General features: G+C 40.3%; 1 protein-coding gene across 1 annotated transcript; it reads left to right on the forward strand.

Annotated features, from left to right (window-relative positions):
- Positions 1–782: 782 nt before the first annotated feature.
- Positions 783–25,070, forward strand: LOC311041848 (uncharacterized protein). Its single transcript, XM_084052333.1, has 6 exons — positions 783–957; positions 4,650–4,754; positions 13,389–13,913; positions 14,436–14,507; positions 22,136–22,264; positions 23,304–25,070. The coding sequence occupies exons 1-6, from the start codon at positions 822–824 to the stop codon at positions 23,603–23,605; spliced, it is 1,269 nt and encodes a 422-aa protein (XP_083908459.1). The 5' UTR covers positions 783–821; the 3' UTR covers positions 23,606–25,070.
- The last annotated feature ends 2,480 nt before the right edge of the window (positions 25,071–27,550 follow it).

The following is a 27,550-nucleotide window of genomic DNA, read 5'->3' on the forward strand; positions in this document are numbered from 1 at the left end:
CCTGGGCTCCGGGGTGCCACACCAGTGTATATTTTGTAGACTAAAACTATGACGAAAATTTTTCGCCGACTTACCTTTTTTCACTGACGAAAACTGAATAAAAACTAAACAATGATGACTAAAACAAGCTTGTAAATCAACCACTTCCGCCCTATAACTTACTTTGGCTATTTGAAAATACAACGCTGAGCTTGTAGATCTGCAATTTTTTAAGCATTTTGAAAGCTTGTGAAATGAGACATTCTGTGTATGAGTACTTTTACCTTTGTTACTTTAAGTAGCCTACATGTTGACGCCAGTACTTTTGTACTTTCTACTTCAAGTACATTTTGAATACAGGACTTCTACTTGTGAGTATTTCTACATTGTGGTATTGATACGTTTAGAGAGAAGATTGGTGTCCTTAAAAAAACATTATTCTAAATTCTTCACAATTACGCACCATTTTTCAAAATGTTCCGCTTGTAGATCGGCTGTTCCAATGAACTAAATATTGAATAGGTTTAAGTGTGTTTAAATTGTTCCTAGTTTTGCTGAGGACTCCCATGGAACCCCCTAACGGACCCCTGGTGGTCCCCAGACCCCACTTTGAGAACCACTGCTCTCAGGAACACAGCTAACTCCACCTCCCCTAAACGTGTGTGTTCCGTGAAGGAACCAATTGGTTGGCTCCAAACATGCTTCTCCACGCCTCCATCCAATGAGAAACAGGAATAGAATATATATGTCACTCCCCCTGAACAAACCAATCCATATTAGGGTCTGAACATCCAATAAATAAGAGGTTTCATGCTTGTTTTCTTCAGAGCCTCGGCTTCACGATGAAGACTGCTTTGCTTCTTTTCCTGTTCTGTCTGGCTGAGGCTGATGACCTCCACAATGACGTCAAGGCGCTGTTCCAACAGCTGAAGAACAACCTGGAGGAGAGGCAGAGCCACCTGGAGGGACAAAATGCAGGTTAGGATGTTTACCTTTCAAACATGAACATGTTTTTCATACATTCATTAGAAGGACAATATCCGTCACCGGAAACAGGGACGTGGGTTTTCAATGAGTCTAATTAAAATGGAGTTTGAAGTTACAACGTGTTTGTATAGGAAGTGGGAGTGTCTGATAAAATGAATAACAAATATCTAAATACTTGAGATGCGCGATAATGAAATTATGACCAATATCCAATCACTGCTTATTTGATTCCGATTATATTTTTGTATGGAATAAATACATTAATTAAATATATATATACATTTGAAATACAATTGACTTCTAGTACCAAACTAAACTATGACATCATATGTGTATGCTATAATAAGCCATCTGCTTATTGCATAATTATTTGAATCGTTGTATAACACAAAACATTTAGTAATTTATATTTATGTTACGTGGCCTATGAAACAAAGTTATTATTGTCTGTTGCCTAAATTCATTAGCCTCTGCTCTAAACAATAAAGCCCCCCTTAGCTCTCCCAATCACAATTCCCTGGAGCCACCACTGTGTTCGATATAAAAACTAAGAAAACAATACATACAATCATTGTTTATCACTGTCTTCCATTCTATAACATCAGCAGTGACTGAGTTTAGCAGGAGAGGGAGGGGCTGACATGCTCTTTCTAGCACGGCTCTGGTCCATAGCGTTAGGGCAGGTACACACTGTAGGACTTTTAAAGTTGTCGCGAAGTCATCTGATCGTTAAGCATTTCACACTACAGGAGTCTATTTCTTGAAATCGGCTGTCATATATCATTGTGGTTTTCACACTATAGATTGGTCGCCAACAAGGGATTACACACTGAAGGATAGTTCACTAGGATGCTGTCCAGATCCACCCAATACATTCCATTGTTTTTATTCCAATTCATTTTAACCAACGTCTCCCGTGATTATGCGCGACTCTCTCTCTCTTCTCTCTCTCTCTCTCTCTCTCTCTCTCTCTCTCTCTCTCTCTCTCTCTCTCTCTCTCTCTCTCTCTCTCTCTCTCTCTCTCCTCAAGTGCGCATGCAGCAGTGTTGCCATGTCCGCTTATTAAGCGACTTTGGGCTTGTCTTTCTGTAACGTTGCTTGAAAGTGTAGTTGCTTATTTGGCCTTGTTTCCTAATGTTGTTTGAACCAGTTGTTCTCAAACATTTTCATGGCAAGGACCCCCAAATTAATATTTGTCTGCAGACCTCCCCCTTCTGAAAATGTGCTGTGCCACAGACCCCCATATAGATCTGTGTGGATTTGGAAAATCATCCACAATTTTCTCTTTTTTCAAGATTTTTCTTTGAAAATAGCTGCGTGAGCTTGTAGATCGGCTATCTTAAAATATGCAAGGTATTTGTATATGGGGTTGTACATGTGGCCTGCCCTATAGTCACTTTTGTAGGGCTTGTTTTCATAGATGTGGTTGCTTATTTCTCTCGCAAAATCTGGCAACGACAAAAGAAAATCTCAGGTTCCCGAGGCTAGACTGTGACGGAGCTGAGCTGCTCACGCACACACATATGACACACACACACACACACACTCATACATTATCGTGGCCGTATCCTCTCGCAGAGCCTTTCACACACAGCGACCAAAACCTCGCCGATCACAGCCCGATCTGCGTCAGATCGGGAGGTTTTGTCGGCGAGCCCCCAAAAAGGTCCCCGACACCATAATCGGACCAAATATCCTACAGTGTGAACCTGCCTTTATGCAGCTCAGCATTTGCTTCCTAGTCCTACACTATAGAACGCATTCCAGACTACAGGACATTAAAAACAGAAATATTACCAGCTGAGAGTTAATTTGTGCTCATTCTCTGTGGTTAAATACGGCTTGCTTGTGTCAAAGCGGCCATTGCACTCCAGCAACGAGTTACTTTGATGTTAAATAATGAGGCAATACAGTATAGCCTACACATTTGTGTTGAAAATATATCCTCCGCAGTATCACTACTCTAAACTGATTTAAGATGTACAAGAAACCCTCTCCGACTGTTCTTGGTATGGACATTAAGTTTGTTAACTTGTTTGTGACTACGAGGCTCCTCTGTGTCGATCTCTCTTCACCCGCAGCTGAGCTCTCACTCAGAGCTGTGTGTGTGAGGAGGGAGGGGGAAGGGGACGGATTTATATGGACACGGATTTATATGGATAAATCCGTGTGCCATGATCGGCTAGTTGCAGAGGACTAGTACTGAAGGTAGGCTAGTGTGTGTGTGTGTGTGTGTGTGTGTGGCCGCGCGTGTATGCTCATACACGCGCGTAGCCTGGCATGGTTAGACTAATATCACTGTGTAGATATTAGTCTGGAATCTCTGTCTGGAACATGTACATATTTCTGAGTGGCAAATTAAAAAAATGCCTCTGGTGATAAACCCGCCCCATATTTGCATACTGGGCCCTGATTGGTCCCTCACAACTTCGGAGGGAGATAAATATAATCTCTATTGAGAGGGGCCAGACCTAATCTGCCGAGGGCAATTCTTTTTGCATTGGCAGATTGGTCTGGAAACAGGCTAACACGCGCGGGGATGCACTTTTCCTGACCCCAAACACATCAGCCGAGTGATCATTGTTTTGAAACAAATAAAGAAAAACTTACCGCGATCGCGATCCTTGCAACACGCGCGCGTCACAGTCGCCATGAATCCGTCCATGGAGTTTATTTTTAAATGGATAAATCCGTGTGCCATGATCGGCGCGTTGCAGAGGACTAGTACTGAAGGTAGGCTAGTGCGTGTGTGTGTGTGTGTGTGTGTGTGTGTGTGTGTGTGTGTGTGCACGCACGCCTCAGTGCAGGGAGGCTGCGCGCACACGCGCTCACACAGGGACCATGAGTCTCTCACGTGTAGTTGCCGATCGCTATCGTTGTTGTTTTGAAACAAAAAGAAAAAGTTAGGCTTGTGTGTGTGTGCGCGCGCGCGCCTCACTGCAGGTAGGCTGCGTGCATAGACGCACACAGTCTGTGTGCGATTGCCAGGGTTGCCAGGGTTGGGAAGTAACGGATTACATGTAACGCCGTTACGTAATCAGAGTTAAAAAAAAACGTAACGGTAACGTCTTAGAGTACATTTTAAAATGTGTAATCTGGATTACAGTAACGGGGGTGTTGTAACGGGCGTTACAGGAGGATTACATTCTCCCCTTCCCCTCATTAATTTTACAAACAAGTTATAAATTATTATAACACCAAACAACCACCTGCAAGAGCGCACACGGCAATGGATTAGAGTTGAGCGCAGCACGCAGCTCTCTGTGTAAAATCCTCACAGTGAGACTGGAGGCTGCTGCTGCGTCAACAGCGGTGTTGCCAGACTTTGCGGGAGAAATAAGCAAACAGGTCTATGAAAACAAGCCCAAAAGAAGCGACTATAAAAGGCCACATGAGCACTTCAAGCTATTTATGTCGTCCATTAAACAATGTGCATATTTATATATGTTGGCTATTTGAAAATAGACGATCTACAAGCTCACAACCGTTCTACCATTATGTACAAGCAACTTAAAATTTGTTTTACACATTTGATAACTTGTGAAAAAGGACATTCTGCCTAATCTCTTTTTTAGCAGTAGGCTATTACTACTTTTACTTAAGTAAAACGTGTACGAATACTTTTTTCCACCACTGAATTTCACATATCAGTTTTCTCTGTGATTATATATATATTTTTTCAGATATGGCTTCCAGACTGTCTGCGAGTGAAACCAAGACAGAAGAGCTCGAGACCAGACTCAGTGAGAGTGAGAAGCTAGTGGAGGAACTGCAGAAACACAAAGCAGGTATTGAGAATATTTTACAAAACACCAACAGTGTTGTTCAGTAACAGTGTTAACTAGCTCTATATTGTGATAGTAATCATTGCTATAGAGTGTTTGTTCAGTAACAGTTTTAAAGGGCAAGAAAACGTTGGTAGAGGTTTGAGTTGTGTAGTTACCTTGCCATGATGTAACCCCAAAGGTGGATAAGAAATCAAAATTAATTGCTGCATTGATTAGAAATTGATCAATTAAAATATGCTCCTCATTGTACGGTGAAACATCTCTCAAATTCACTTGTTTAGCCCGTGGATAAACACAAACAAAACTGATTCAGACAGTAGAACATCACATTAGTTTATTTTGTTTTAATGTCAACTTCCTTTTGGTTTTGCTATTTTAATTAGTAATAAAACCCGGACTGGATCCATGGAGCCGGATCTAGATCTTCAAATAGTAAAATCAACAGGAAGTTGAAATTTGTATTTAAAAAACAAACTGTAGGCCTGGGTTTGGTGATGTTCTTTATTGTCTGAATCAGTTTTTGATTGTGTTTGTTTACATGCTAAAAGACTGACACCGAGGACCATGCAATGTAAGTCAATGAGGAGCATATTTTTAATTATCAATGTCAAATCAATGCAGCAATTATTTTGTATTTCTTGTCCACATTTGGAGTTACATCATGGCAAGGTAACTACAAAACCCAAACTTCTACCAAAGAGTTCTTGCCCTTTAAATATCTCTGTATTGTTATCATTGCTACATATAGATAGTCCAGGCAAACTAGCGTTTCACATCAAAGTAATTTTTTTGAGGGGTCCAGAACAACATACTAAAACTCCTAAGACATCCTAGTTGCGGAAATATGTTTGATTAGCATCGATCCAAAATGGCCACTAATTATTGTCAAAAAGACATATAAATTGATGATGAGTCCAATTTTCATTCGTTTGAGATTTCAGTTGACTTCCAATTACATTTTGAGGAGAGGAATTCAGATAAAATGTCAAAAAATATGTTTTGCCAATATAACAGTCTGACTCTGGACAGCATCCTAGTGAAAGTATCCTACAGTGTGTAATCCCTGGTCGGGGATCAATCTATAGGGTGAAAACCACAACGATATATGACAGCCGGTTTCAAGAAATAAACTCCTGTAGTGTGAAATGCTTTACGATCAGACGACCCCCGACCACTTTAAAAGTCCTACATTGTGTACTTGCCCTTAATAGAACTGGTATGTGAAGAAAAACATTCTGTTACAATTACTTTAGTTTTGAGGTAAAAAACTAACAACTAGTCTCAAAAAAGCATTTCATGTTATTGTTTAAAAGTTGCACATGTCTGAATTAACAGGGTCATGTTTTGTACAATGCAATGTAAATGTAAACTGTAATGAGTGGGATTTGAACCAGGGACCTTCGGCACATGAGGCTCACACTTTACTGGTCGAGCTATTGAATCCACAGCATCAGACAGTGAGAAAGGAGAATCCAACAAAACAAAACAAAAGGGCGAATGAAGTACATCATACATTGAAAATAACTACTTTCAAGTATGCATTTCTCGTTATCTTTAACAATTGCACATGCATTCATTGATACAGTCATGTTGTGTGCAATGCAATTATAATGAAGTCTACATGAGGTGGGATTAAAACCGGTAACCCTGTGATTTCAAGGCAGATGATTAAGCGATCAAGCTATTGAACCAACACACCTGAACCTGTGAAAAAGGGCCTCAAACATTTATTTGACACAGTTTCACGCAAATTGCTCAGAAATCCTGGATTTAAATGTTTTTCAAACTGCTCAAAATTGCAGACAATCTAAGGGCAGAGCTTACTGGTCAAAGTGATACATGTGTTCCTCATGAGTCAAGGCACATGTGTAAGCAGGTTTAACGGCTGTCGGCCAAACGAGGCATGACTTTTGCCTGTTTAAAGTTTGCATTTTCAAAAAATTGCTATAGCGCCCCCCTTTGACCAATTGGAGTAAGATTGGTTTCAGTGATACTTGGAATGACCCTCTACAATATTGCAAAGTGTCAAACAAATGTGAGTCTGCATGTATGTGTTAGGGGCAGATGAATAATTTTCATAAAACTGCAATTTTCATTGGCTTATAAAAGCTTAACGTTTTCACTTATGGAAAATCCGCTTGCTCACGTCTGTCGGCATTGGTCAAAAGTTCATGTGTAGACAGTTTCGTACAGATTGCTCAAAAATCCCAGGAGGAGTTAGATTTTTACTGCTTTTTACTGCTTTTCATAGAATTCGAAATGGTGGGAGATCTAAAGTTCAGAGGTCAAAAGTCAAACAGTGAAAGTTGTTAGGCATGAGGAGACGCATGTGTGCATCGAAGTTTCATGGCTGTAGGTCAAACAGGGCATGAGTTGTACCTGTTCAAAGTTGGCACATTTCAATTGAGTGCTACAGCGCCACCCTTTGGCCAATGGTTGTGAGTTTCGGGTCTTCGCCGTTTGGCATAGCCCTCTACCATATTGCCGAGTTTCATAAAAAGTGACCACGCGGTTAGGCCAGAACTGCCAAAAGCGGCGGAAGAATAATAATAGTGAAAGCCTAGTATCCCAAGAAAGGCTTCGAGCCTGATGGCCTCGAAACCTTAATAAAAAAAAGAGCTAGTTTTTAGTGTCCTGGACTAACTGTGTTTGTCCAGTAACAGGAGTCTCCCTGTCTCTCCTAATCTTTAACAAACAGAACATATTTTTTTAGGTAGGTGACAAAATCTGAGTCAATCAGGAGAGAGAACCCATTTATCAGGTTAATTTTGATAGTGTTCCAGTTCCAATTGTGTGTCTACTCATCATTTATGTGTATCATCACTTCATGCTTCACTTGTTTAATCTGCACCCTGATTGAGCTCTCTATCCTGATTGGGGAGAAAAATGGTATCCTGAAAATGCATGTTCTGTTTAATAAAGAGCTGGGGAGACATGGAGACCCCCAGAACTCTATGGCAATGAATACTATCAGAATATAGAGCTGTTTTACACTTATTTTAACCTAACAATTTGTATGGCACTGGGTGTTTAGACAAAAATAAAGAAATAAAACAATTTCAAGAAGAAATATAGCTGCAAGCAGCGATAATACGGGGCCAGGAGAGAGAAAGAGAAATGATAATTCCTTTAACAGGTCAGTTCATGAAAGTCCTTGCGGTCTTGTTTCCAATGAGGGCCTGTGAGCAATTAGGGGTTAAGAATCTTGCTCAGGGACAAATTTCATTTCATCGACACATTTGCTGACCTGGCCTGGAATCGTACCTGGGGCAACCAGAGCCTCTGGCTCCCTAGGCAGGCTCACTATCTATCCACTCAGCTATGGCCGCCCCTGAGAGAGAGAGAGAGAGAGAGAGAGAGAGAGAGAGAGAGAGAGAGAGAGAGAGAGAGAGAGAGAGAGAGAGAGAGAGAGAGAGAGAGAGAGAGAGAGAGAGAGAGAGAGAGAGAGAGAGAGAGAGAGAGAGAGAGAGAGAGAGAGAGAAACAGATATCTCTCTCAAACAGAGAGATAGATAGATAGATAGAAACGGGATAGATACAGTACTTACCTGTTGATCGTTGCACGTCAGTCTCTGAAAGGCACCTACCATTACCCACCATATCCTTAGGTTGTGAAAGGTTGGGAGTGTGGCTATGCCTTAGGGGCGTGTTTAAGTTTTTCATTGTTGTAATACAGTAGGTGGACAGTGGGTGGCCAGGGTGGCAGAAGAGAGCTAAAATGTTTGCAGAGGAAAACTGAAAATAGCTGATCTACAAGCTCACAATTTTCACAATGCTATTTTCAAACATTTTATACAACAGTGTATTTTCAAACATTTTACAGTGGTGTAAAGTAACAAATTACATTTACCGAAGTACTGTACATAAGTAAAGATTTTAGGTATTTTTTACTTTACTAGAGTATTTCCAATTTCCAATAGCTGTGCTTCGCTGTGCTTTTTAAATGTATAAAATATATAAAACATCTTTTGAAAGTAGCAGATCTACAAGCTCATCCCTTGAGCATATAATAATAATAATAATAATAATAATAATAATAATAATAATAATAATAATATAACAATATTATTATTTATCCCAAATCAACTGCTGTGTTGTAAATATTTTTTTCCTCAATATCTGAGACAGTCAAGTCAGGCTAGTGGTTAAAGCTGATGTCCAGTGATTTTACGCCCCGGGTTTGAACCCCACGCTATTAGCTTGCAAATTCCATGCAGAATGTCCTGTTTTTTACCACAATATAAAAATACTCTGTTACAAGTAAAAGGCCTGTGTTAAAACTGTTACTGAGTAAAACTACAAAGTACTGGCATCAAAAATATTTTCAAACATTTTACACAACAGTGTATTTTCATTTTACAGTGGTGTAAAGTAACAAGTTACATTTACTCAAGTACTGTACATAAGTAAAGATTTTAGGTATTTTTTACTTTACTAGAGTATTTCCCTCTCTCTCTTTCTCTCTACTTGTTATGCAGAAAGTCCTGTTTCACACCTTATGTCAAAATGTAAAATAGCAGATCTACAAGCTCACAACGTGTAGCTTAGTTCTGCTATTTTTAAATAGACAACGTTTATATAAGGTTAATGGTTAATGTATGTTTTGTAATAATAATCAAAATCTACAAAGTAACTAAAGTTTTCAAACACTGCACATCGCAGTGTGTGTGTGTGTGTGTGTGTGTGTGTGTGTGTGTGTGTGTGTGTGTGTGTGTGTGTGTGTGTGTGTGTGTGTGTGTGTGTCTGTCTGACTGAGCAGCGTGTGCGCACAGACAGACAGACAGACAGACAGACAGTAGGGGGGAGGGGAACCTGCTAGCAAAACCGGTTATGTTAATGATATACTGTGTAGCCTACACTACAGTATTCCAAATAAGCTGAGGACCTCTGCTATAGAGCGTCGCAGTTCCCGCCCACTTCCAGTTGCCGGAAGTAAATACTCAATGCATTTTTCCCATTGACTTTTCCGAAAATATTTATATAAATTAATTTAAGCCTAGAATCAAGCTATCCAGGATCCTGGTGAATCATGACCATAAAACGTTTGATTCTGTGAAAAAACTTTTTTGAAAACGGCAAAACAAAGGGTATTTATTAAACATAGTATATCATATAATTAAATATAAAATTTTAAAAATCACAGAAAAAAAGGTTTTATGGTCATGATTCACCAGAATCCTGGATGGCTTGATTCTAGGCTTAAATTCATTGATATAAATATTTTTGGAAAAGTCAATGGGAAAAATGCATTGAGTATTTACTTCCGGCACCCGGATTCTGCGCAACTGCGATGCTCTATCAGGTTCCCCTCCCCCTACAGTACCACTTTTTAGACTTTTTATTTGATTCTGACAAAAATTACAGGCAGTTAATCAATACATTTTCATACTTTCATCCTAAAATTTCGCAAATATTCATAGCATGTTTCCTTATATATTACATCATTCATTACATTTTCACATTGTATCCTTTAAAATTTCATATACAAAACCATTTCTTATTTTCCACAATTCCCTTGTTTTCCTGTTTTCATATTTTGTTTTATCTTTGAGGATATGATCCCGGGCTATTGTTACAGCCAGTTTTGCTATTGTCTCTGGTGGCATACTGAACTTTTTAAACACAAGTATGTTCCTGCACTTCCATGGCTTCCTTGGTACAGTTAATCACCGCCCACCACCTTAACCATTTGTCACTATCATTGCAATTTAGTTCTCCATACATGATATCATTCACAAAGGGGGCCCTGTAAAGGTCATTCAACCAGGGCCTCAGGAGTCCCCACACCTTCTGAGAATGTTGGCAGAACCAGAACAAATGACCTGTATTCTCTTCACCATTGTAATTCACCCTGGGACATTGACTTGTTCTAGAACATCTCCTCCTATGCAAAAAGGCTCTGGTAGGGAAGCAGTTGTGCACTGTAATCCATGCCACATCCTTTTGCGCGTTAAACAGGTATGAACAGTTAACATTTTTCCAAACTTGGATACATTCCGTTTCAATTAAAATGCCAACTCGCACCAGTCTGGTCATTTGTGGTGACAGGCTCTTTTCCACACTACTTCTGTTCACCTTATCTAAAGAATTTCCACCCCAAACTACAGACTTAAACAGTGTGATTGCCTTTTCATAGATTTTTGGCCTAGTTTCAGCATGTGGTGTGTCTAATGGTAGCCTTTTCCCTAATTTGATGGCAATGATTTGCCCCACCCAAAACTTTGCAAAATAAGACCATAAGCCTGTATTATTGTCCATTAAAACTGAATTCACAATAGGGGTTAAGAACAAGGCTTCTAGCTTGGTACCTAGCTCAGGTACTGCTTTCCCCCCTCTATCTCAATTCCCAAAACTTTGATCCTTTCCTTTTGTTCCTTTAGGCCTAGATCTAGCTTGTTATAATGCCAGTTTGTATACAAGCATTCACTTTTTGATCTATTGAGCTTGGCCATTCCACAGTAACACAGCTGAATATTTAATATATAGCAACTTCATGTTTAGCAAACAGATTTTTTTGGGGCGGTGCAACCGCCCCTATATGTGATGTTTGGACATCGACCCAATTGCACCCCCCCCCAACCCTGCTCTGTGATTGGCCACCATTGTACCCCCCTAACCCTGCACCGTGATTAGCCACCATGACTCTATTCAGGACTGTGATTGGCTAGAAACACATGACACATATGCATAGCCCTATAAATAGGACTATGCACTAAAAAAAAAACACTTTTATGTTTTTAGCGGCGCTAGCCGCTCCGTGTTCACCGCCAACGTTCTGATTGGTCAGACCCGTCAACGTTCTGATTGGTCAGACCCGTCAACGTTCTGATTGGTCAGACCCGTCAACAAAGTGATTGGTCAAGCTTCACGTGACACATGGCTATAAACACATTATAAACATATATCGATGACAAAATGTATCAAAGGCGCCGCTACCTTCACACAGGGTGTGATTTTTTTTAAATTAATCACTTCCATCACTGTGATGACCACTGTGACCACACCGCCCACTTCACACTGGGTGTGATTTCTTTAAATGAAGACACTAATGCTGTTAAAATGATAAGCCTTTAGCATGCTGGGAACTGGAGTAATGGCTATTTAAACCCCAGCCAATAGGAACACAGAGGGGGGCGGGGCATCAGAAAATTACAGTCCGTCCATATTGGCCGTCTAAGAGCACCCACCAAGTGTGGGGCCTTTAGCATACTGGGAACTGGAGTTATGGCTGTTTAACCTGTTAACAATATGCGGGCCCGCGGCCGTTTTTGAATTTTTCAGACAAACAAGTGTAAAAAGGTGTGTGTCACCCACCTAGGCAAGCTATATACCATTTTAAAGGTACAGGTCTTGTGATTAAAATGATGCAAACTAAGATATCCAAGATAGCATCAAAACCGAAAATATACAAACAAACAATATTCACAAAGCTGCAGCTACTTGTTGAAAGTTGAATTCTACTCCACCGTATTTCCACAAAAATGATTTTCTTACTACGGGGAGTGATTAAGTGATATATATAATGTCCAAACCACTTTCCTTCAAGAAACCCCCATAGGGCATAGCAGTGGTGGCCATTTTGTGGTTCCACTCAAAAAAAGGACATACATTTTTCCCATAGAGATTTCCAAAAATATTTATATCAATTGTTTTAAGCCTAGAATGGTGAATCATGACCAGAACACATTAGATTCTGTGAAAAAATAATTTTGAAATCAACATTTCTAAATTAAATATAGTATATCATATAATTACATTTTTAGTTTAGTTTTTAACAGAATCAAATGTTTATGGTCATGGGCTAGGTAAGGATTCATACTGTGGCCACATTGTGTTTTCCAGCTCATATATGATAATAATAGTGTTATAATGGCATCTATTTATAGAAAAATGTAGGCGAAAGTGTAAAACCTTCTATTCCAGTAAGTTCAAACTTGTATTACTCAATTTCCATTGCACATAGAGTTGATTAGTTTTGCTGGGGAAACCTTAACACTTCGTCTGCCAGAGTTATTTCAGATTTTTTGCTGTTGTCTGCCAGAGATTTTTCATTGAAATTTAAAAAGTACTCAGGAGCCGAGATACATCATTTTTAGGTGTTTAAGTTAACAAGGAAGTGGATGGGAGTCTTTTCCTTCGAAAAATCATATCTCCTTGGTCTTTGGGTCAAATTGAAAAAAAAAAAAAAAAAAAGGTTTTTCAATAGAACGCGTTTATGCGTGATTGGCGGCCAAGTGCGCTATTTAATAGATCGCATTTATGCGTGATTGGCAGGAATTGAGTTAAAATTGTTACCTTCAAAATGAGACCATGCCCATGCATTTATTCCAAATGGTTCAAGAACAACAATCAATTTACTTTGGGTGCGCTGTGTATACACATTTTTTTGTAAATTATACAGAATTGTTAACAGGTTAAATCCCAGCCAATAGGAACACAGAGGGGGCAGGGCATCAGCAAATAACAGCCCGTCCCTATTGGCCGTCTAAAGTGTCTAATATTCGGGTGGAGTTGGCCATCACCAAACATGAGATGGAAGGTATGGCAAAATAAAATGCTGGTTAGAAAAAGAAAATGCAGTCTGGAGAATATGCAAAGGTACAGGTTGAATCTTTCTCTGTGATATGTTTTCCAGAAATGGCTGCTGAATTGACTGCCAGCCAGAAGCAGGTTGCAGTCCTCCAGACCAGACTCAGTACCAGTGAATACCAGATCCAGAGCATCCAGACCAGACTCAATACCAGTGAATACCAGATCCAGAGCATCCAGACCAGACTCAATACCAGTGAAGACCAGATCCAGAGCACCCAGACCAGACTCAATATCAGTGAAGACCAGATCCAGAGCACCCAGACCAGACTCAATACCAGTGAATACCAGATCCAGAGCACCCAGACCAGACTCAATACCAGTGAATACCAGATCCAGAGCATCCAGACCAGACTCAATACCAGTGAAGACCAGATCCAGAGCACCCAGACCAGACTCAATACCAGTGAATACCAGATCCAGAGCACCCAGACCAGACTCAATACCAGTGAATACCAGATACTGAGCATCCAGACCAGACTCAATACCAGTGAAGACCAGATCCAGAGCATCCAGACCAGACTCAGTACCAGTGAAGACCAGGTGGTGAACTTGAAGACAGAAAGTGGAGGTAATTAGACCAGAATGATTTTCAGTCAATCCATGTATGAGAGGACAGTGAAAAATGTCTTACTTACTTTATAATTAATTCAGCTGAGCTCAGAGATCTGATCTTGTTTTCATCATGTCATTTATTGTGTGTTTGATCCATATAATCCACTCGTAGGAGCATTTTTGATTGAATATTCATGTTGTATTGATTTGATATTCTTGCTTTATTGATTTAATATTCATGGTGTATTGATTTAATATTCATGTTGTATTCATTTAATATTCATGCTTTATTCATTTAATATTCATGTTGTATTAATTTAATATTCAAGTTGTATTGATTTAATATTCATGCTTTATTGATTTAATATTAATGTTCTATTGATTTAATATTCATGGTGTATTGATTTAATATTCATGGTGTATTTATTTAATAGTCATGGTGTATTGATTTAATATTCATGGTGTATTGATTTAATATTAATGTTGTATTGATTTAATATTAATGTTGTATTGATTTAATATTCATGTCGGATTTCAGCTCAAGATGCTCAGCTGTCCACAGTAAAAAGAAAGCTGTCTGTCACTGAGGTCAAAGTGGACAAACTGTCCAGTAAGTATGTTTATCAAATATAAAATTTGAATAATTATGTCCCACCTGGTTATGTAATACCTGTTGTACCCGTCTGTCAGCCTGTCTGTGTCCCTTTCATACCCATATATGGAGATCTCTGATGTCATCAGTATATGCCCATACTGTATACGGGCATGCCCATATATGGTGATAGCGGTTGGATCGATGGTTCTGGACAACCGGTTCTCCATATATGCCAATTAATGAATAAATAAATGAATGAATGAATGAATTTTTATTTCGAACTTAAAAATGTAAAAACAAAAACAACAACAAAAGTACACAAATAGTGTACTGGGGACCCCCAGGGGTCCTTGAGGGGGTTCCAGGGGGTCTCCATCAAAAGTATTTAATACAGCATCACAATCATTTTAACCACTTTATCCATTTATACGTTCACCTTGTGCCGTGCTGTGAGCTTGTACATCTGCTATTTGTGAACATTTTAGAGTAATATCGAAAATGCTTTTAACATAAATCTTCTCTTCTGGGGGTCCCTGGCACAAAACCTTTTCAGATGGGGGTCCACGGCCAAATAAACATCAATTTGGGGGTCCTTGACACGATGAAGTTTGAGAACCACTGCTATATATGGTCATATGAACCACTGCTATATATGGTCATATGAACCACTGCTATATATGGTCCAGGGATTCCGTTAGCCGGTATTAGCTGGTATTTACCGGCCATTGACCGGTAAAATGTTTAATTGGCCGGTAATTATAAACACCACCGGCCGCCGTGGCCGGTTGGGAAAATGCTGTTATTAGGCTATTTCATCATTTAAGCTTATTATTAATATTATTATTTGCATAAAGTATTTGGCTACAACCATTACAATCATAATCATTTAAAGTCTTTATCATGATCTGACTGTGTGGTTTAATTCCGACAGCCTGCTCTTCTGCTGCTGCGCGCTGCATTTATAGAATAGCCTATTCGTTGTACGATGGTGTCGCGCGTTGAAAATATCAGAGCTACAAGCTCACAGCAAGTCGCAACGCGCGTATTGTGAGCTTGTATGTCTGCTATTTTTGATACGACACAACACAGATGAGAGACACAGCTGTGTCTCCTACTAATCAGCGCTGAGTAGGGTGGTTCGCTCGGGTGTTGATAAACAGAACCGGGATTTTCCGAGGTGATAGAATCTGAATTAAACCGGACCCAATTGTCGATAAAGGGACCCGAACACGTGTGGGTCGTGGATATTATGCAAGCACAGTGACTGTCTGTCTGCAATGGATAAAGTGGTGAAAGTTGGTGAAAGCAACTTTAGAGGCAAGTAATGAACCTCGCGCAAGGCCACATATATCATGACATAATATAATTATGTCATGATATATGTGTAATAATTAGCGTTAACAAAACAAAACAAAACCTACTTTTGCATATCAATGAATGAGAATCGATGTAAAGCCCAAAATATATATTCATTTCTTTATACTGTGCGACGGTGTGTTGCGCAGGGTAATTAGGATTCGCCCCAAAACACCCTCGCCCCCATTTTTCAGGCGGACCAGCGGTTCTTGTATTTGTTTTACTGAGGATAAGGGTAGAAATAGGTTTAGGAGTAGGTATAGTTTTACTGAGGTTAAGATTAGGATAGGAATAAGGTTAGGTTTAGGCATAGTTTACTGATATGTTTGTTTAGGAATACCCTACCAGGTGAATACCGTCGGATTTTCCCCGGGGCGACCGTGTTTTGGGGCGAGCCGCCGAGAGCGGACGTTTTGGTATTCATTGCGCAGCGGTTCACTCATGCCCACTTTATTCATTTCATTTTTGGCAAGCGACATCTCTGCATGATATAGTAGGTCATATAATTTAGTTATCTATAAAAACAGGAACAGATTGCATCTGTGATAAAGTGGAAAGAAGCGCAACTCTAACGTAACAAGGTGTAATGATCAGTTGGGTGCATGTATGTATGTAGTGCAAACACGCATGTGACGTTAATTATAATATGGCCGGTAAATGTATTCTTTGGCTGGTAAAATATGCCTAGCGGAAACCCTGATATGGTCATAAGAACCACTGCTATATATGGTCATATGAACCACTGCTATATATGGTCATATGAACAACTGCTATATATGGTCATATGGACGGTTCTTGTATTTATATATCGTCTCTGTCAGGTGGAAACCTTTTATGTCCAAAACCTTTATTAGTATTATTATTATTTTTTTAAACATTTTAAATAGTGAAAATAGCAGATCTACAAATAGCTTGTAGATCTTATTTTCGCTGTTTTTGTGCAACACTCTTGTATGATGAAATAAGATATTAATTCACAAAAAAATTAAAAAGTCTAAATATGGAGATGCAAGGTTTTTGCCTGACAACAACGATATGCTGTAATAATAATATGAATAATTTGATATTTAATAGTATAATGAATGTTTTTATAAAGATATCAATAATTTGTTAATAGTAAAATATATGCTTTTATCGTCGCTGTCAAGTGAAAACCTTGTATGTCCAAAACCATTCCTTTTTTATTACTATTTTTAAAAACATTTAAAATTGTGAAAATAGCAGATCTACAAAGAGCTTGTAGATCTGCTATTTTCACTATTCTGACACTCTTGTATGATGAAGTAAGGCATTCATTTACAAAAAAGGCATAAAAAGTCTAAATATGGAGATACAAGGTTTTCTGCCCGACAACAACGGTATAGATAGATAGATAGATAGATAGATAGATAGATAGATAGATACTTTATTAATCCCTGAGGGGAAATTCAGATATCCCATAGCTCATACAGGAAAGGTTAGTTAAAAACACATCACAAAAAGAGGGGGGGGGGCACAGGTTAAAACTGAGAGAAGACAAATATAAACAAGACCAGGAGACCTGGTTGTGCCAGACCTAAGCCAAACCCGTCAAGGAAAAAGGTGCTTTTCCTTGACGGGGGATGGACTGAAGTCTTTCGTCTTTCGTCTTTTCGACTTTTCTTCTTGTGTCGTCTTTCGTCTTTTCGTCTTTCGTCTTTCATCTCAGAGAAATCAAGGTGCTTTTCCTTGACGTTAGGGAGGTAGACCAAATGAACATTAACATCGAATAGTCTGTGCCTATTTATTCATGCATAAGAAACTTAACCACAACCAGACATACCATGTATGGACAAATTGATGACAAAGGCTCGTATAGGCCATACCTTTCAGGTCTGGCAAAGATATATTATGAAATAAGCATATAAAAAGCATTTAAAATGTGTCACTGGGAATAAAAATAATCCTTTGTCATTGCACATAGACCCATAAATAACTAAAAACTAAGACCATTAGTCCATTAGTCCATTTCATAGGCCTAGCGGCTGGTCATGGAGTTGAAGAGCCTAATTGTTGTTGGAACAAAAGTGTTCTTAAAGCGATCGTTCTTGCAGGGCAATGAACGGAACAGGTCCTTACGACCGCTTTTTTGACCTGCCAAGATGTTGTGGAGAGGCTGACCCACATTGTCCATTATGGCCCGCCTCTTCTTGTGTATACATCTCTCCCTGTCTTATCAAACATAGCTAGCTCCTCCACATATCCGGCGAGCAGCATTTACTCAAAGGATGCTTCAAAACTCCAAAGACTCCCCCCATCTACCAATCCATGCAGACATCTACAACCCACCCACTGCTCCACTTCCACCCAGACGGCCAATTTGGAAGAACACCCCACCAGTTGACTTCACCATCCAATCAGCTTGGAAAAATGAATGAGAGTTAATATTGAAATGAGAGTCCAAGGAGGTCCCAAACAAACATCTGGTGTCAGACCCTAACCAACAGGTCCCTGGCACCAACCTCCCAAGGAGACAATGGTTGACACTCAATCGATTCAGGACTGGACATAGCTGAGTGGTTAGTGAGCCCGCCTAGGGAGCCAGAGGCCCTGGTTGCCCCAGGTTCGATTCCAGGCCACGCCAGCATATGTGTCGATGAAATGAAATTTGTCCCTGAGCAAGACTCTTAACCCCTAATTGCTCACAGGTTGTCATTGGAAACAAGACCGCAAGGACTTTCATGAATGACCTGTTAAAAGGAATTATCCTCATCCTTACACGCCTCCAGTTCATTAAGTATACCTGGTTCTCACCTTAGCACCTCCTCCACCACCTTAGCACCACCCACCTGTCCTAGTCCCTCCTCCTCCTCATGCCCACACCTGTTGTGTTATGATAATGAGGGGGAGGGTATGTTTTTACTATGTCACTAAAGTGCTGTTTCTCTATTGGCACGTTTGACCCTCAAGGTTTCAGCCTCCAGGAAGAAACTCCAAATAGTCAGAGAAGACATAAAACATCATAAAACCACCACCGGAGGGCTTAATGAAGTTCTATCAACCTCATAGACACATGAAAAACAGAAAAAGTGCAAAAACATGGCACCAGCTATTTAAGGACTTTGCATTCGCTAAATAAATAAAATCTCTCCACAACAACCTCCAGTTAGTTCGGCCTCTCACCCAGTACTGAGCCCGCCTTCTTCACCAGCGTGTTCAGCCACTTAGCATCCTTGTCCATCACGCTGCCTCCCCAGCAGACTGCAGCATAGAACAGGACACTTGCCACTGCTGACTGGTAGAACATATGCAGCATTCTGCTGCACACGTCAAAAGACCTAAGCCTCCTCAAGAAGAGCCTGCTCTGTGTCTTTTTATAGACAACATCAGTGTTCATAGCCCAGTCCAGGTTCTCATCCAGGTGAACTCCCAGGTACTTGTAGGACTGTACCTGCTCAATAGCTGTCCCCTGGACGTTGACAGGCTGAAGAAGAGCAGGCTTGTTCCTCCGGTAATCCACCACCATCTCCTTAGTCTTGGTGGTGTTTAGTAGGAGGCAGTTCCTGTCACTGCATTCCCCGAAGGCCTTTGTCAGGTCCCTGTATTCCTCCTCCTGCCCATCCTTGACACACGCCACAATGGCTGTATCATCAGAATATTTCTGAATGAAACAGGACTCAGAGTTGTACTTAAAGTCCGCCGTGTACAGTGTGAACAGGAAGGGAGCCAATACAGTCCCCTGTGGAGCCCCCGTGTTGCTCAACAGCGTCCCAGAGACACATTTCCTCAGCCTGACATACTGTGGTCGTCCTGTCAGGTAGTCTGTTATCCAGTTCACAAAGGAGGGTCCACCCCCATCCCATCGAGCTTGTCTCGAGTATGGACGGTTGGATGGTATTGAATGCACTTGAAAAGTCAAAGAACGTAATCCTCACATATCGACCCGGCTTATCCAGGTGAGAGTGGACTCGATGGAACGGATGGAGGACAGCATCCTCCACGCCTCCTCCACGCCTATGTGTTCCTGGTATGCAAACTGCAGGGGGTCAAGCATGTCATTGACCTGTGGTCTCAGTTTACAGAGAAGCAGCCTCTCCAGGGTCTTCATGATGTGTGATGTGAGGGCCACCAGTCTGTAGTCTTTTGGCTCACCCGGCCGCCCTACCTTGGGTTCCGGCACAAGACATGATGTTTTCCACAGAACCAGGACCCTCCCCCTTTGAAGACTCAGGTTGTATATCTTGTGTAAGGGCTCCGCCAGTTTGGCAGCACACACCCTAAGCAGTCTCGGACACACTCCATCTGGGCCTGCTGCCTTTCCAGGGCGCAGCCTCCCTAACCTCATCCACTGTAATGAACAGTGGAGGCGGTGCAGGTGTCACCGACGTTGCAGCTGCAGTGATGGTATTGCAGTCCAGTGGTGGAGATAGAGAGGTAGAAGGAGAGGTCACTGCCGAGATGATGGGGGTGGGGGGGGGGGGGGGGGGTGAGTTGACTGAGCTGTGCCTGGTGGTACAGGGCCGGCATTGGCCACTGAGCTAAACCTATTATGAAAAAGGTTCAACTCATTGGCCTTATCCACATCCCCGTCCGCTACCTGGCTGTTCTTTGCTTTAGTCCTCATTCCCTTCCATACCTCTCTGATGTTGTTATCCTGCAGCTTTCTCTCAACTTTCCTTTTGTAGGCCTTTGCCTGCTTTATTGTCCCTTAATATCGCTTTATTAAGGGACTGGTATGTCGCTGTATGTCCAAAATCATTCCTTTTTTATTGTCATTTTAAAAACATTTGAGATAGTGAAAATAGCAGATCTACAAGCTCATTGTGACGTGTTGTGAGCTTGTAGATCTGCTATTTTCACCATCTTTGCAACACTCTTGTATGATGAAGTAGGGCGTTAATTTATGGAAAAAATATGGAGATATGAGGTTTCTGCCCGACAACACATTTATAATCATATACATAATAATTAGATAATTAATAGTAAAAAAAATCACACCCTGTGTGAAGTGGGCGGTGTGTGGTCATCACATGACTCACTTTAAAAAAAGGACAAATGACTTTTTTTAAAGTCCATACTGCTATTCATAGGGCTGTACATGTGTCATGTGTTTCGCTAGCCAATCACAGTCCTGAATTTGCAAAGTCAGCCAATCACATTACAGTTAGTGGTGATGACACTAGCTGTAATGTGATTGGCTGATATGAAAAAAGTATCGATTTGCATTAACAATGGAAGGGTTAGGGGGTACACAAATTTTTGGGTCGGTGTCCAAAACTCACATATAGGGGGCGGCTACACCGCCCCAAAAAGGATAAATTACTTTTCTTAAAGTCCATACTGCTATTCATAGGGCTGCACATGTGTCATGTGTTTCGCTAGCCAATCACAGTCCTGAATTTGCAAAGTCAGCCAATCACATTACAGTTAGTGGTGATGACACTAGCTGTAATGTGATTGGCTGACTTTGCAAAAGTATCGATTTGCATTAACAATGGAAGGGTTAGGGGGTATACAAATCTTTTGGTCGGTGTCCAAAACTCACTTATAGGGGGCGGCTACACCGCCCCAAATATGCAAGGGATAATGCATGGGGAGGTAGTCATTATTGAAATTTAAAGCCCGACAGGGCGTTTAATCGCCCTGTCGGGCTTTAAATTTCAATAATGACTACCTCCCCATGCATTATCCCGCTTATTACACGGCTACTAAAAATACATAAATACATTTACCCAAAAGTAACAACAAAACGAAGTATTTCCTTGCTTACGGCAATGAAAGTATTCCATAAGTATTGGGCTGGGCGGACAAGTTCGCCTCGCAAAAACAAATGACGAAATGGAAAAAAACTCGCCCCAAAACACACTCGCCCCCCATTCTATTTACTGCCGATTTGCCTGTAATACCGCCGGATTTGCCCCGGGGCGACTGTGTTTTGGGGCGAGCGTTTTGGTATTCCCCCTTGTTGTGCCACGATAAACAAGGAAGCGCAGTGGATCAAATAGAATGACTTCTCGGTTATTGCATCGTCTATTTCTCACTTCAAATGTTTTCAAAAACATTCTTGAGAGCAACGTTTAGTTGTAAATGACATTGTTTGTTTGTTTACATGGCTGTCATGTTGGATAAAGCATATAACCAAGCAGCGCAGGTTGACATGAGCAGCTGTTCTGAGTCTCTGATTACACAGCGGTCCGTTATAGAGCTCATCGGTCATTATCCAGAAATAATGACCGATGACTGACCAATCAGAATCGAGCATTCAACCAAGCCGTGTAATAAGCTTTTATAACAATATAAATAATGTGATAATGCTCCTGTGTTGACAGACCAACCAAAGGTGGCCTTCTCTGCTGGGTTGAGTAATGATGGATATGTTGGACCATTTAGTTCTACAACCACTCTGGCTTATAAGAGAGTCATCACTAACATCGGCAACCACTACAATCGATTTACAGGTAGGTGGTGATTATGTTACTTGTCTTAATGAGCTTTACTTGAAGTGATTACGATAAGCTTTACATTAAGTGATGCCATTAGTTATGTTAATGAGCTCTACATTAAGTGAATAAGTAAAATATGTTAATGAGCTCTACATTAAGTGAATAAGTAAAACATGTTAATGAGCTTTACATTAAGTGATGACATTAATTATGTCAATGAGTTTTACATAAGTGAATAAGTTCATTATGTTAATGAAATCTACATTAAGTGAATAAGTTCATAATGTTTATGAGCTTTACATAAGTGAATAAGTTCATTATGTTAATGAGCTTAACACAGTCAATTATCTCTCACCAACTAATGACACAACTTACATCTGTGTGAAAACATCAGTAACAGCATGTGAAGGGTTAACTCTGCTGCATCATTACAGGCTAAAATGTTCAAACACTCTTCTAAAATATATGTGAGCTTGTAGATCGTCTATTCTAGAAACGTTTTTGAAAATCTTTCCTTTAGAAAAAATAGAGTGTAAGTATTTAACAGTGTTTAACCCTTTAAGACCGGGAACGCATCTGTGTGTCATTTTAACATTTCTTTGCGCGGCAACGAGTGATCTGCAATTGTTGAAAAAATAAATTGTGTAAATGTGTGCAAATGTATATATATATATATATATATATATATATATTTTTTTTATAAAACTTTGCTTCTAGGGGTCCCTGGAACAAAATATTTTGGGGGACCTAGATATGAAAAAAGTTTGTGAACCACTGATATAGAAACATATGTTTTTTCAAAAAACTGTTGGACATTTGTAGAATCGGCCAAATTGCAAAAGTGTTCATGATTAAAACAAAAAAAGCAGATTAACACTGAATGGGTTAAAAGCATCACTCAACATGACCTGTGTGTGTGTGTGTGTGTGTGTGTGTGTGTGTGTGTGTGTGTGTGTGTGTGTGTGTGTGTGTGTGTGTGTGTGTGTGTGTGTGTGTGTGTGTGTGGTTGTGGTTGTGTTGTGTTGTGTTGTGTTTGTTTTTTTGTTCGTTCTAGGTGTGTTTCGATCTCCAGTGAAAGGAGTTTATTACTTCAGATTCACTGCAGCTACCGGATCATCATCAGGATCATCATCATCAGAGGATGTGGATATCATGATGTATAAAAATAATCAGCGATTCCTTTATAACTTTGGATACAATAATCATACATGGTATGAATACATATCTAATGGAGTGATAGTAGAGATGGAGCAGGGAGACACAGTAAACATGAGGTTACCTGATGGTTCCTCCAGGCTCTATGATAACTTAAACAATCACAACACATTCAGTGGTTTTCTGCTCTATTCTATGTAACACTGCTACTGAAACGGCTGGAAACTCACTGAGTACATTTACTCAAATACTTAAGTAAAATTTAGAGATACTATTATTTTAATCATCATCATCATCATCATCATCATCATCATCATCATCATCATCATCGTCATCATTTTAACCACAATTTTTACTTACTATTCAGAAATAGCTGATCTACAAGCTCACAGTGATGTGTTGTGAGCTTCTAGATCTGCTATTTAAAAATAAACAATGAATAATGTGTTAATGCATGTTCTCCCTGTGTCTCCTAGGGTAGTTAATACCCTCACAAAAACATGTAGTAATCCTGGTCACTATACTGCCTCCCCCTGGTCAGCCGGGGCGCCTGATGGAGGAGAAGGGAACTGGTTGGAATAACGTGTTCCTTCCACGGGCTATGTCCAACCAGGGAAACTCCCCCCTGTCGGGTGATAAGAAGCGGCCTGCTTGCTCCTCATGCATTGAAGGAGGCATGAGCTTCAGCTTGGGCTCTCCCTAGGCTGGCAGAGGGTAGGATGACATAGGCAATTGGCACTGGGTGAAAAAATGTGGGTTACAAAATCGTGGGATAAAAATTATTTAAAAAAAATGATGTGTTATCATTTAGAAAATATAAAATCTCAAATCTTCTCTTATGGGGGTCTCTGGCTCTAAATCTATTCAGATGGGGGTCTGCAGCCAAATACATATTAATCTGACAATCCATTACATCTCAGAGGCAAATATTTTACTTGTAGATCTGCTATTTTCGAAAGATTTTGACAAAAAGAAAAAAGGGAAATAGTCCATTCTGCATAATGAGTACTGTAAGTATTTTTTTATGACAATACTTTTGTACTTTTGAAGGTATTTTATTGTAACAGAGTATTTCTACATTGTGGTTACACTTGTAAGTCATTGTGGATAAGAGTGTAAATTGTAACTTGTACTTGTAAATGGTATTTGTACTTTTACTCCAGTAAAAATGTGAGGACTTATTCCACCACTGGTCCTGGTAGCATTACATTATGTCGCCTTGCTAAACTAATGGCCTAAGACATTTTTTGAGGAAAATGATATTTTTGCCTAAGTCAGCTCCTCAGGACACTGGCCACCTCTGGTTAAATCGCCCATCTCCTAATTGAAAAGGATCATGCTATTCCCGCCCCTTTTAGTATAATGGCCTAACTCCCTAGTGTGACTTAGGCCAAAATAGGCCTTTTTGTTGGCCTAAGTCACTTGTTTTTGTGACTTTTGTGAAGAATTGGCAAAGGATTTTGACTTAGGCCAAAATCATTTGGCCTAAGTCAGGTTTAATCCTATTTAAACCTCTTATGTTACATAACTGACATACAGTGTTATTTCTATTTAAATAGTCATAATTTGTTATGAAAAACTGAAAAACTTTTTAAAAAATGATTTTGGCCATTAGTTTAGCAAGGCGACGTAAAGAGCTTCCATAATGCTCATATTCATGTTGTCAATAAAGACACATTCTAAAGCACTGTTGTGTCTATTGTATGTTTATTATTATTATTATTATTATTATTATTAGGTGTATTATTATTATATTATTATTATTATTATTATTCATTTCTCATTCCAAATCTGTTCTATTTGCACTGAGCAACGTTGTAATGAAATGTCAATAGGCAATGGGCTATGGGTGCTGCATGTATAGTTCTTATAAATCTATGATTATTTCAGGTTTCCATCACAGATGGAACAACATTGTGGGCGTGCGTCACCCTTCACTTTGGCTGTTTCTGCGCAAGCTCAAGGACGAGCAGAAGTTGGTGGAGACCGTATGCGGCATCGCCGAACGCGGGTGTCCACCACCGGCCCAGCGGCGAAAATGGAGACAGCTGGAGGAGAGGTTTGAGAGTTTCTTTATACTAAGAATAATTAAATAATAAAAGGCTGTAGTAGGCATGGGGTTCAGGGAGCAGGTGGAGGCTTTGGCCTAAGCTTAGCTTGGTCATTTGAGGAGCATCGTCAGGGGGGAAGGAGAAGAAGCACTGACACGGAGCAGTGGGGATGACGATCTGAGGCTGAAATGCAGTGGACTGGCGTTTTTGGCCTGTTATATAGAACTTATTGTGCACGACAAAAATGTGTTCCCCTAACATCATTACTATATTCATTCATTACTAATATTAATGAACTTGTGATTTTCTCAAACAGGCTTCGGAGGCTCCGAAGGCAGTACCGGCGAGGAGGGAGGACCCTAGATCAATATTGGAATGCAGTTTCAAACTGCATTCCAATATTGTATTAATATTGTAATAAAGTATTTTTAACCACTTTTGCCCGTTTGGGTAATTTTATTTTCATTACATTTGCAAGTAGTGGTGCAATGTACGGTATTTAAGTACAATTTTCATTTATTTTTTACTTTATAACCACTTTACCACTTTACCCCCGTGCAAAGTAGCCTGTCTATTAACAATAACAATAATAATAATAATAACTAGATAAAGTGCTCCTCGGAGCACAGGTCTCCGCCAGGTCAGATACGTTATTGTGGCCTCCTGGTGGCGCTATAATAGGCCAATGTGAAAAGGGTGCCATTTATTCTTAGGTCGTTCACGGCAATCGGACACTGCATTCATGATTTGAAGCATTTTGTTCCAAAAATGTGTTTTGCTAAATTAGACCTGCTGGTGGTGCTATAACAGGCCAATGTGAAAAGGGTGGCATTTCTTCCTCGGCCTAGTGGGAATGTGCGTGTGAAATTTCACGGAAATCGCACGCTGCGTTCATGGTTTGAGGCAGTTTGTTCAAAACGGACCAATCCTGCAAACTTTGGATGGCAACCTTAACCAATAAGGATGGAATATGAGAAATCGGACAGATCAGGGTTGATCACATGACTATAGAGATACTGTGTACCGATTTGCATGACGTTTGGTTAAAAACTGTAGGAATAATGTGAAAAAATGGGTTTTGCACAAATCGGCCTCCTGGTGGCGCTATAACAGGCCCATGTGAAAAGGGTTAGCCCTTTGAGGCAGAGGTTCTGAATTGGCATCCAGGGAGTGTGTGTGCACAGTTTCGCAGCGACCGGGCCAACGGTGCCGGAGATTTGGTGGTAACACACGGACACACGGACGGACACACGGACGGACACACGGACGGAGGGTAAAACATACTCTCTCGCCATGCCTTACGGCCTGGCGGAGACAATAATAATAGAACCGCTGACTTGAAAAATCACTTTCGAAGTGGGGGGGTGAAATATCCATTTCGGGTCGGACTAGCGATGTGTCGGACTAGCGGGTGTTCGGACCCCCGGGGGTTCGGACCCCCGGGGTGTCTAAGTGGAGGGTCGTCGAAGTGGAAAAGCGCACCCAATATGACTATATGGACTTTTAATACATTACATTACATTACAGTCATTTAGCAGACGCTTTTATCCAAAGCGACTTACAATAAGTGTATTCAACATAGGTAGGGAACGAAAACTACTAATCACCAGAAGTTTTAAGTACATTTCCTGCAAAAACAAGCAACCAAGAGTATACCTAGCGCTAAGGTAAAAGTGCAATATATCAGCTACCTACTAATACACAAAAATCCCCCTCCCCTCTCTAAAAGTGTTCATCATTTCATTAGGTCTTTTTTACAGGGACACACCCATGCATACTGCACACAACACCTCAAACAGACACTAGAAAAGTGGTCCTCCAACATTTTCACATCAAGGACCCCCAGATTGATGTATTTGGCCACTGACCCCTAGCTGAAAAGCTGTACCAGGAACCCCCATGAAGGAAGATTTGCGATAATTTTCTTTCCATGAAAGTGTTAAAAAAAAGCCTTCACATTATGAACTTGTAGATCGTCTATTTTCGCCTATCTGACATAAGGATAAGGATAATTCCTTTTAACAGGTTGTTCATGAAAGTCCTTGCGGTCTTGTTTCCCATGAGAACCTGTGAGCAATTAGGGGTTAAGAATCTT

The sequence above is a fragment of the Gymnoscopelus microlampas genome (assembly GCF_963454915.1).
Source record: "Gymnoscopelus microlampas genome assembly, chromosome: 1".
Classification (NCBI taxonomy): Eukaryota; Metazoa; Chordata; class Actinopteri; order Myctophiformes; family Myctophidae; genus Gymnoscopelus; species Gymnoscopelus microlampas.

Excerpts from the sequence above, each read along its gene's own strand:
- LOC311041848 (XM_084052333.1), top strand. The coding sequence starts at position 822 with ATGAAGACTGCTTTGCTTCTTTTCCTGTTCTGTCTGGCTGAGGCTGAT. Across the intron at positions 958-4,649 it reads CCTGGAGGGACAAAATGCAG|ATATGGCTTCCAGACTGTCT; the intron begins GTTAGGATGTTT and ends ATATTTTTTCAG. Across the intron at positions 14,508-22,135 it reads CAAAGTGGACAAACTGTCCA|ACCAACCAAAGGTGGCCTTC; the intron begins GTAAGTATGTTT and ends CTGTGTTGACAG.